General features: G+C 34.0%; 1 protein-coding gene across 2 annotated transcripts in view; it reads right to left on the bottom strand.

Annotated features, from left to right (window-relative positions):
* Nucleotides 1-12707, bottom strand: part of LIN28B (lin-28 homolog B) — a 111978-nt gene that overhangs the window by 36516 nt on the left and 62755 nt on the right. Inside the window, exon 4 of one of the 2 annotated variants that reach the window (XM_072642939.1) lies at nucleotides 86-136. The exons of the other annotated variant lie outside the window; for it this stretch is intronic. Coding sequence (XP_072499040.1) covers nucleotides 86-136 — 51 coding nt within the window. The remainder of the gene's footprint in view (nucleotides 1-85; nucleotides 137-12707) is intronic. 2 annotated transcript variants of the gene reach the window in all.

The raw sequence follows: 12707 nt of genomic DNA, 5'->3' as shown, positions 1-12707 counted from the left end.
GTATCAACATTAATAAGTGGATAAAAGAACAAATCATAGAAATAATAACTCTGTTAAATAGAATGATAACAATGAGAAAACATACCAAAATTTTGGGGGTACAGCTAAAGCAGTCCTCAGAGGAAAAATTATATCTCTGAAAACATATAGAAAGAAAATAGAAAAAAGAGGAGTTGAGCATGCGATTAAAAAAAAAATCTACAAAATCAACAAATCAATAACTCCAAAAGAAAAGGTTATTCAAATTCAAGGAGAAAGTAAATTAACTGATAAATAAAAGCAAGAAGATGTTCTTAAAAGACTGACAAAACTGAAAAACCATTTGAGAATGATTAATAAAGAAAAATAGTAAAACTACCAAAATCAAATTATCAATGTGATAAGTACAAAACAAAAAGAGAGAAATAGAAAGAATTATCAGAAACTATTATACACAATTATATGGCATCAATACCATTAATTTAATAGGAAAGTATGATTATTTCAAAAATATAAAATATCGAGACAATAACCCAATCTCACAAAGAGAAATTGAGCAAGCCATAAATGAGCTACCAAAAAGGGGGAGGGTAGAACCTAATCTGGACCCATTTTTAATTGAATTCTATCAAACATATATAAGAACAATTAAGATATATGCTACAAAATTATTCTCAATAATTAAGAAAGGTAGCACTCTACTAGACATCTTTTATAACTCACAGATGACCCTGATAACCAAATCAGGAAATGATAAAGGAGAGAAAGAAACTCTAGACTAAATGAATTCCCTCAATAAGTACAGATATGAACATTTTAAGTAAAATTTAAGTAGTAATAATTTTAAAACTATTCACCATAATCAAGTTAGATTTATACCTGGGAAGCAAGAATGGTTCAACATTAAGAAAGCAACCAGCATAACAATTTAGGAACAGCAAAAATATTTTTGTCTATGTTAATTTGTTAGCATAATTCATGTGAATAGTAAAAGGATAATTATGTATATCAAAATACATTGAAAAAACTTATGAAAAAATGTAGAATTCACGTTTAAAAGAAAAATCTAAAAAAACCCATAAGCATTAAAGGACCTTTTTAAAATACACCCAAAAACAGATATCTAAAACTAAGGGAGTATAACATTTCCAAATCTCAAACTACTGTATAAACAGTGATCATAAAAACTACTTGGTAAAGGTTAAAATATGAAAAAGTAAACTTAGAGAAACAGACTAGATAAGCAAAACCAAGATGCAACTGAACACAAATATCTAAGTGAAATACCCTCATTTGACAGGATTTTCTAGGACAAATTGTAAGCAATTTGGGAGAAAAAAGGCTTCCACCACACCTTATACTATATACTACAAGCTCTAAATTTCTATGAGACCTAAATTAGAAGAAAACAGCAGGTATTTTTCACAACTATGGCTAGGAAGAGAACTATGGTCAGGGTGAAAATTCTCAACCAAACAAGGGATAGAGGTGAAAATATAAAATAGTAATAAAATAATAAAATTAGATGAAACAGGGAAATAATGATAAATTATAAAAAATAGACAATAAAAGATAATTCTGATTACATGAAATAAAAAAGCTACTATAAGCCCTTGGAGTCATAGGCCCTAGGCTGAAATTCGAGCCTCTGGTATCTACTACCTCTGTGAATTTGGACAATTAGCTTAATTTACCTTACTTCGGTTTCGTCATCTGTAAAATTACAGGGTAGGATCAAAAAGCCTCTAATGACTATTCCAGCTCTGTATCTGTAATTCTGCTATCTTATGAGCCTAAACTTTTTCATGAAGAAAATACATTCAGCTAGAACAAGAAGAGATTCTGTCTGGGGGGAGAAGAGGGAACTTTCCATCAAATATATCTGATCATAGTTGGATACTAAAATGTATAGGAAATTGGCACAAATATATGAGATCAAGAGCTAAGAAGCTAAAATGATACAAACAGTTTTGAAAACATAAACTATCTTAAGCATTTAAAATGCTTCAAATCACTAATGAGAAAAACACAAATTAAAACAAATCTCTCACTTGCCAAAATGGTTGAAGATTAAGGATAGAAACAGTCAATACTGGAGGGGCCTTAGTGTACATTGATACACTATTGGTATAGCTGTCAATGGCATCAACCCTTGGATAACAATTTGGAATTAGTAAGGAATGTCAATTAAATAAACAGAAAACTATTTCTATTATTTGATTCAGGAATTCCACCTCTCCATATCTAAACTAAGGAGACTGAAGATAGGGGGAAAGGTCCTATATACATATAAAATATTTTTAGCAGCATGTTTTATGACAGTACAAAAACTAGAAATGAAGTGGATACACATTGATTGGGGAATGGCTGAAGGAATTGCAGGATATGAATATAATGGAATACTACAGCACTGACAAATTTGAAAAATTCAGAGAAGCATTAAAAGACTGTACAAACTGATGCTGAAGACATAAAGCAGAACTAAAAGAATAATAGGTGTAAGAACTACCAGGACGTAAATGAAAACAGTTCTAAAAAAAGAAGCCAAACTCAGACTAAAGACAATCAAAATTTAGGTGTTAGAGAACAGATGATTAAAGATGATTTTCTCCTCTCCATAGTACTATGGGTGACTGGTAGAGGCCTCTGCCCTTATTTCTGACCAATTACATGGGATATTTTATGTTACTGACAGAGACAAAGCTTTCTCCAGATCAGTGGTGTCAAACTCAAACAGAAACTAAGTCACTAAATCATAAATAAGGATCCCTGTGCAGGAATACTGACTTAGAAAACTACATAATAACATTATCTATGCTTTATTGTATTTTTATTTACTTTCAGAAACATTTCCCAATTACATTTTAATCTGCAGCACTAGGGAGTGTTCAGGCCTGTTTGTGTCCCTAAATAATACTACCTCTGGCTACTCTCCCAAGCACTGGTTGCTCCTTCTCTCCTACCATGTCCCCTACTTCCTATTTCTTCCCCAAAAACATGGTCTTAGATAGGGACTTGGAAAAAAGTCCTTGGTCCCTATTGTCACTTCTAGACTCTCCTTCAATATCACTGCTCTGACATTTCTATATTCCTTGATCACTCAATCCAGATCCTGGAGGTTATTATCTACCATCACCTGGGCCAGATCTGTACCACCTACTACCTGTGGGCTGTGCACAGCCCACCAAAGGATTTCAGGTGCCTGGTGAAAAATGTAGGGTTGAAATTGCACACTCTCTCTTGTTTGCCATGTGACTGAAGGCAACCAACCATCATCAATCTGTCTCTAGTCTAAACTATCTGCTGCCTGAAGAATTTTAGCTTATTTTAATTTTGGTCCCTTCCTACTGCCAGTCAAGCTGTGCAGGTCTGTCCTAGGTCATTCGCCTTCTGCAACTGTAACCTCCAATATTCTGATAGCTCTCTAAATCACAACCATCGTGTGGGGGGGGGAGGTTCTTGGCAAAGATATTAAAATCATTTGTCATTTCTTTCTCCAGCTCATTTTATAGATGAGAAAACTGAGATAAAAAGGGTTAAGTGACTTGTCCAGGTCATACCACTAGTAAGTATTTGAGACTGGATATGAACTCAGGTCTTACTGACTCCAGGACCACCACTCTATCAACTGTGCCACCTCGCTGCCAATTTTGATATTAAGCTTCAAGTCTGTTTTTACACTCTCCTCTTTTGTCGACCATGGGGTTTTCTTGGCAAGGATATTGGAGTGGTTTGCCATTTCCTTGTCCAGTGGATTAAGGCAAACAGAGGTTAAGTGACTTAACCAAGGTCACACAGTTGAACTCAGATCTTCCAGGCTCCATGCTCAGTCAGTGCTCTATCCACTGAACCATTTAGCTCTGTTTCCTCTAGGATCAAACATAAACTCCTCTGACATTTGATGCCTTCAGAATTTAACCCCATCTTCTCATCTGCATTCCATGTTCCTGGTCAAATGGCTTTGCTGTTTACTATACATGACTCTCCATCTTCTATCTCTGTGTCTTTGAAATGGCTATCCCTCATACCACCCTCCTTAATACTTAAAACCCTTGGTTGCCTTTAACATTCAGATTAAACACCATCTTCTACATCAAAGGTGTCAAACTCCCAGTCTGTGCTCCCAGAATGAGGCCCAAACCAGACTAAAATGTAACTGGGAAATGTTAACAAAAATAAAGACAGAATACAAAACACAGATGTTAATTTGTAGTTTTCTAAGTCAGTATGTGGTCCCCAGAGATTCATTTCTATTTGAGTTTGATACTGCTGTTTTGCCTGACTTCTCCCCTTTTCGTGCCTTACCTCCTCAATTACCTCATGTTTATTTTGCACATGTTCTATATAGAGATGGGGCATAAGAGATGGAGAATAGCCTTGGAGCCAAGAAGTCCAGAGTTCAAGTCCTACTGCCCATGTAATCCAGGATATCTCTCAGTGCCCTAGGCAATTCTTTAAGACTGAACTGAGAGAAGGTACAAGCCTGCATTGTTTAAAAAGAAACTTTCTCACCAAACCAATGAGATCACAGTTCCAGTCCCATCCTCATGTTTTAAATAAGTTTATGTATGTACTTGTTACCTCCCCAGATCCAAAGTAAGTTCCCTGAGAGTAAAGACTATTGCATTTTTGTTTTTATATCTCTGGCATCTAACAAAGTACATGACACATAGTAGGTACTATTTTTCTTATATAGTACAGGGGATTCAAAGGTGAGAGTAGGCAGAGATAGAGAGAGTATACTGGAAAAAGAGTGATGAATAAAGGCATCAATAAAACCTTAAAAAATAAAAAGAATATCCCAATTAAAAGGGCAAAGGTACCTACAAAAATATGAATTTCTGAAAATTTGGTTCGTGTCCCTCAATCTGAATCAGATTTTTAAAAATCTTCAACAACTACATGAAGTTGGTTTGCAAAAGAGAAAAAACCCAATTTCCATGGCTCTCTATTTCCTACCATTTTAATTCTAAATCTTTCTGCTAATGCCTTCCCATTCAAAAATGAATTTATTTTTCATCTGCTCATATATTTACATGTGCATTTATCTCCCAATAGAACACTAGCCCTTTCCTTCAAGGGACAACTTCATTTTTGTGCCTGGAACATAGTAGGCTAAACATTTTATAAATATCTCATTTGATGATTATTTTTAACCTCTTTGGACAACATGCTTAGTTAGCAGTGGAATCTTTCAAGTCAAAAGGACAGATAAGCATGGATATTTTAAATACTTTTTTAAAAAAGCATAATTGCAAATTGCTTTCCAGAATGGCTGAACTAATTCACAGCTCTACCAACATATTAGTATGCCTTTCTACAGTTTTATATATATGTGTATGCACATATAGTATATTAACGTGACTTTCTACAGTTTATGTTAACATACACACGCACACACACACACACACACACACACACACACACACACACACCAAGCACCTGTCTTTCTATAGTTCCTCCAACATTGATTATTTCTACCCTTTGTCATTTTTTTGCAATTTTCTAGGTATAAGGTAAAACCTCTAAGTTGTTTTTATGTGTATTTCTCCTACTGTTAGTGATTTAAAGCAATCTTTCATATGCTTTTTAATAGTTTTAAATTTTTCTTTTCAGAACTCTTTGTTCATATTCATTGACTACTTACCTAATAGGGAACATCTTTTCGTCCAATACATACACATGCTATTGTTTCAAAGATGACCAATACTTAACTTTCTGATGAACTGTACTTAAGAGAAGCACAGTAGCACAAAGGTGTCAACCTCACTCTTCCAGAGTCACTGAAGTCCAAGGGCAAGACAAAAGTCAAGAGAATGGTAATGGCCCAGGATACAGTGGATAACCTTGATGTTTTCAATGTCTGACCAAGCTCTAAGAGCTCCACAGAGCCTGCTTCATCTGCCTTCATGGCATTTGGAACAAATTTTCTCATCCATCCATTCAGCCAAAGAAAGTCTTCACTTGCTTTAGGCAGACATCCTCCTAACCCACTGATAGGTTTGAGGCCTATTAGTTACCCTGAACCTAGTTTGGCCTGTCTGCTGAGACAGTTTTACTGGGGTATGGGTGCTGAGCATGCTACAGCTACAGCTGAGCATCCTACAGGTGAGAGGTGGGTGGAAATGAATATCAAAGATGGATGAGAAATCCTAAAAAGGAATGAGCAAGTCTTTACACACCTATTTACAAATATATACATATTGGATATTAAATCATTATCAGCAATATTTAATGCAAAGATTTTCCCCCAAGGGACAGTTTCCCCTATTGTCCTAGTTGAATTGATTTTCTTAATGTAAATTTTTATTTCATCTAATAAAAATTAACTATTTTATTTTTTGTAATTCCTCTATCCCTTGCGTGGTTAAGAATTCTTTCTGTCCATATCTGTGACACACACTTTTAATCTTGTTTTATCCTAATTCTAACTGAATGTCACTTCTGATAAATTTGTCTTCATGAAATAGAGGTTGAGTAACCATGCCAGAGACTGATTTTTTCCGCCTACAGTTTCTTTTGATCTTATTTGAGAATCATAGGCAAGTCATCAAAGAAATTAGTTTCCTCATCAATAAAAAAGAGAAAATAACACTTACTCTATAAACCTAACAGGATTGTTGTGAGGGAAATGGTTGGTAAAAGAAAAACAACTGTATAAATATGAGCTAAGATGATGATAATTATGAGTATTCCCAGCCCCAAAATACTTAGGAGATACTGATGATGGCATCATACCACTTGATCACACTATTTCTACCACCACCACCAGTCCAATGCTATTCACAATATGTTATGGATCATACTGACCATAGGTCATAAGAGACTTGAATATTAAATATTTGAGGTTTATTTTAATTGGTATTAAGAAGACAATGAAAATTATTGCTTTTTTAAAAAGATAAACAACTGTCTCAAATCTACTTAACATGAAAACTCATTTCTACTACCATGGATCACAAATGATCAACAAATAATTAGGCAGTAGATTTTTTTTAAACCAGTGAAATGACTGATGTAGAGAGAGGTTAGATGACTTGTCTATGGTGAAACAATTAGAGGTATCTGAGCCCAGTTCTTTCTAACTCTAGATCCAGCATTTTTTCTACTATGCCATACTGTGGTTCCAAAAATAGTACATAATTGCAAGTTTAATATTAAACAAAGTATTTTAACAGTAAAAAGTGAATGTTTAGCAACAATTTCCAATTGTTTTAATGTTATAGCTTTATTAACAGAAGCTGAAATTTCCACTTATAACTCAAATAAGGTATAATAAAAACTTGAGGTATATTTGAGAGTATTCTTCACTGTAAAATGGTGAGCACTGTTATCTTAGGGATTTCTAAAACGTAATACAGTGATCACAAAATATTGTATTAAGTGATAGTTAGAATACCTATATTATATTGTTTTGCCTCATTTCTGATGACCATTTTTTTTGTAAAAACTACTTACAATGCCACACAACTACTAGATACATTATGAATTCACATTATTGACCCTCAAGTTACCTCAGTATTGTTCTACTTATTCAAATCTTATTCATTCTCTGACACTTCCAAATATAGTTATTGCAAAGCTTTTCTAGACTTGTTTCCAATCCCAACTCTGTAAATCTCACTTGCAATATATTAACTTACCTAATTTATTAGAAAGTTTGAAGTCCACTGGCAAAAGCTGCCAGGCTTTCCCTTTATCCTGTTCATCAAATCCTGGCTGAGAGAGATGTTTCCCCTCCTCCGTCCTAAAGATAATCCCATACCCATGCTCCTAGGTTATCCCCTCCCACTTTCTCAAGAACTTGATCTAATCATAATTTCCCTAGTACCTCATATTTCTCTTCACTAGCTCTTTTAACTCTACCTCATGACATGTTTAGGTATATATACTATTCAAAATAAATGTCATGTTACTCAAAAGAGAAGTCTCCATTCACTTTCTCTACTTCCTCTCCATTCTGTGTTTAATTACCTTCTTGCAATCTGGTTACTCCAATCATTCAATTACAACTGCTCTCTGAAAGAGCACCAATGACTTATGGAGTTGCCTTTTCTCAGTACTCCTTTACTTTCTTTACACCATTTGAGATGGTTGACCTTGAAAATTTCTCTTCCTTGGCATCTGCTTAACTATGCTCTTCAATTTCTCTAATTTTTTCCTTTCTATCACCTTCAATAACTATACTTCTAATTTCCTAATGGTTGGTATTTCTCTGAAATCTATGATCAGTTCTGTCTTTTTTCTTTCTCCTCCTTCTTATTCATCAGTTCTCATTAGCACCTTCAAATATTCTCTTTCTACTCCCAAAACTTTATTATCCACCCTTGTATCTCTTCCAACCTCTAGTTCCAGAGCTCCCAAGTACCAACAATATACTTTCATCTGTACACATCTCACTAGCATTTCAAATTCAATATGTTTAAAACTAAATCCGTCACCTTTCCCTTCCAAGTTCCCTATTCTCTCCTCAATAAACCTCAGTTCTTACTACCATCCCAGTCACCTAAGCACAAAAAACTGGCACTGTGTATATACTTTGTGCATATATACTATTCTATTAAATATTTGATATAGATGGGTTCATTGTGGTATAGTCAAAGGAGCAATGGCTCTGGAATAATTTACTACTAATGTGACCTTAGGCAAGGCATTTGACCACTTTCTCAATTTCCTCCTCTGTAAAATGAGGAGATTGTACTAGCACTAGATAGCCTCTGAGATTACCTCCAGCTCCGGATCTACAAATCTATAGGCAGCCAGATAGGTCACTGTTTTTTGGGTGGGGGTGGATATTAATAAGACCCAACATTTTTTCATACCTTTGTGTCTTCCACTCAATTCAGTATCTTACAAATTGATGTATCAATGTTCTCACGGTTGTGTTATATCAAGTATGAATTTCCTTTATGCAGTCTTTTTCAAATCCAGCTGTTTTTCCTATTAATTCAGTTTCATTTCTACCTCTTCCACAAATAAATTCAAGACAGGAAAGTTAGAGGCTAATTGGCTTTTACACTGACGTTGAGGGTGAATAATCTGTTATAAAAATATTTGGAAATCTTTTTATAAATTGTTTCTTGTCTTCCTTTAATTCTCATCTTTAAATTACTTTGCTTAGTTGGATATCTTGCCAAGCTTTCTTCAAAAATGGATTTGTCCTTTATGGCTTCTATGTTTTGTGAGGTGATATTTATTTTTGCATAATCCTACTTTGTAAGATTTTACAAGTGAGTTTTCTCATTTCTTATTCTAAAGCAGTGTTGCTCCTAATATTCATAACTTTCTTGTTGGCAAGTAAATCAATTGCTTTTAAAGGCATTTTCTATGTTGTTCTGGACTCCTCATTATGAAAAGTTAGATTAGCAAAGCTTCTGGATGAAAATAATATAGTCTGTGTCTATGGTTTTTCTTCTATCCATATCCCATTTTTTCACAATCAACAACTGCCTTATATGGACAAGGATGAAGTTTTCTAAACTGCCCACCATATATTTTTATTCTTTTCTGAAGTTCTACACTAATTTTGATCTTTGTTTTAACAAGCCAATCATGTGATGATCCAGAGGATTAATTCAGGAATGACATTCATATCAGTAGTAGCAAGTCTCATTTCCTGTCTGCTAAAATATAATCAGTTTAATTTTTTTGTGATTTTATTCAGTGCTAACCATATCTAGTGGGTTGCTATGGTCAAAGAATTCATTAACAAGTAGACAGTCTAGAAATGATGAGACTTTCCTTATTTAGTTAGAATTTTCCTTGGAAAAAAGAATCACTCTGTTGCCAGGACCATACTCAAATCCTTTCTAACACTATAGAATCTGAAAGAGCTCTTGTTACACTGGCATAGTCTTTGAGAGCCTAGGGTAACTTTGAAATCATGTTTAGGCACTGAAGAACTTTGTGAAGGTACAACTCAAAAATTATAACATTTTAAAAATTCAAAGTTTCAAATTCTTGATCAGCATTCTCTGGTCTTGCTCTAAGTAATATTATACTTCACAAGATCATTTTTTTTCTTAAGGGTATTTTTTTGTTGTTTTTAATTTATATTTGTATACTGCCTTCTTCATATAAAAAACTTGCTGTAACATTAAAGAATTTTACAAATGAAGACTGAACTACTTTGCAACAGTAAAAAAAAGCATGCATCTTGGATCAATTGTAATTTTCAGTATTATATTTCAATGCAAAAATTATAATTATTTTGCTTAAGACTTCTCAGTAAGTGCAAAAAGACAATGTTGAAGTAGAAGCCATTATAACAAACAACTCTATATAACAAAAAGATTTCAAATTATACCATTGACCCATTGGTTTCAATCAACATTTTGTTTTATGCAAAATTGTTTCATAAATTTTAGATAAACTTGGACATTCTTGAATTTTACTAAATAGAATTTGACTTGTACTTCCCTATTAATAGAGAATAAAGATGGATAGTTGGAGAGCTATTAACAACTTTGTTAATCTCTACTGCTGTTCATGGGAGTTGGGGCACAGAACTGATATTCAATTAGAGGATTTATCTGGTTGAATGGAAGAGTATACCATGGGTCTGTCTGCTTCTGCATTCACCCTTATTCTGTTTTTCTTCGACAAAAGTATGATAAGAACAAACTAGACACCACAATTCTCAAATAAAAGACATAACAATTATATTCTTTCACTTTTCTACAGCGAACCAATGGCATATACCTGCTAAAAACTTGAATGATAGTAGCTAAATTATCCTATCTGAAAAGGATATTTAAGTAGTTTATAAAAGTTACCCAATTAACTTTCACAATAGCCCTATAATGAAGGTATGCGGTGAACTGTTGATCCCACTTATTCATGGTACAATATATGAAGGGTAAAGGCAATAGTAGTTGCTTGATTTATTCATTAAACTTATTTTGAAATGTTTAACTTTTCATGTGATTCATTTTCAATGTGGGTTTTTTTGAGGGGAAGGGAGAAAGCATGAGGACACCAGAATATCTTTGCTAAAATTATTTTGGGGCTGGTTTGGTGTTTTTTTTGTTTTTGTTTTTTTTTGACAAGCACTTTTGATTATTCTTATCAGGAATCCACTAAGACTTTAAAGCAAGGCCAAATGAAGCTGAGTCCTATACAATGTCTTGAAGAAGGTGATGAGAATGGCACATTGTCTGACTAGCCTATCCAGAGGTCACAGCAGGGAGAGCATCTGCTAAGATAATGTGAATGAAGGAAACAGCTTATAATTGCCTCATTAAGAGATCCCTGACCAAATAATCCTGGAAAGAAGAGATCTGGAAAACCAGAATGAAAATTAAGTCCCTAGGGAGTGACATGGGGGCAATGTGAAATATACAGAATATTCTTGGGGACGTAGGTGCTCACTTTAGGCTACTAACTCCTTCAGCTACTTTTATGCCTTTCTGGTACCTTGAAGTAATGCTGAGCCATTCAAATCCTGCCCTCACCAATCAGTAAGAAGCAGAAACTACATTCTCAAAATTGCTCTGAAAAACAGACAAACATGAAATAAAGAATTTATTTGGAATTCATTCTTAGTAGAGGCCGGGACATAGCAATTAAGAGGTGATACACACTTGGGTTCCTTTTGTATTGTTAGACAATTATGTCATTATGAAGCAAAATGAAAGATTAGAAAGGCGAGGAGGGAAGGCATATTAAAAAAGAAAAGGCGATAAAGATAACATACTAGGCTTCTCCACCTGTTTAAGATTCACTCTCTGCCATCTTTCATATTTTAGCTAAAATCTCTAAATGCATAGGTTTATATAAAAATGAAATATAACATTTAAACTTAATTGGCAACCACTACTTAATTAGCAAGGCAATGTACACCAAAAGTGCAATTTTATTTTCCTTGTCAATGATTTATCAATAAGCTTAAATCTATTAAGTTTTAAAATCTTTATCCAACATTTCTCCAATGAAAATATTTTTTAAAAACTCAGCAACAGAAGGTAATAGTGGTAAGAGCGCTTCCATTTTGCAGTCCTTTACTTTTTCACTTATATTTGTCAATTTAATTTGAATTAAACTCTTAAAAAATGTATAGTCTGAACTCTTCCAAGATTTTTTAAAAATATATTCTTACACCAACAAGCACAGTACAATTAGCTTGTTATACCCTTAAGCCAGGTTTAAAATAAGTAAACTGTTTGATGACTTTGATGTTTTGCACCCAAAATGTGCTGGCTAATTTTTCCATTCCATTTACCATTCCAGTCTTTAAACTGCCTTAATCTCCTGCCCTCAGATGTTGACCTTGTAAGAATAGGGGTCATAGGTCAGAGGAGACAGACCTCAAAGGATCTGGCCTATCAATTCATGCCTGAAAGATTTCTCTTCCACAAAAGAAACCAACTAAACAGCAAATTCCAAAATCTAATCACAGAAGTATAAAGATGAAACAATTATTTACTGGAATTTGTTGATATGCCTCTACCAAAAACCTTATCTCTGGTACCTAAGCAACACTGATTATTGTTATTTCCCCACAGCAGGTGTTTGAGTATCCTTTAAATAAAATCATCAAAAAGGACCAGTTAAAATGGGTGGAGTTTAGTGGGGGGCCATTGAAAAAACTAACTTTAACATAAAAATTCATTGTCTTACGTGTGTTGCAAATACTCTGAAGCACAGGACGTTAGTTGTCCTCTAAGTACAACTTACTGAAAAATAAGATAAAACAAAATAGTTAAATTACTCCATCTCAGATGATAAGT

This window comes from Notamacropus eugenii, chromosome 2 (assembly GCF_028372415.1).
Source record: "Notamacropus eugenii isolate mMacEug1 chromosome 2, mMacEug1.pri_v2, whole genome shotgun sequence".
NCBI lineage: Eukaryota > Metazoa > Chordata > Mammalia > Diprotodontia > Macropodidae > Notamacropus > Notamacropus eugenii.
Note: the sequence above shows the minus strand (reverse complement) of the source record. Positions and strands in the feature narration are given on the sequence as shown.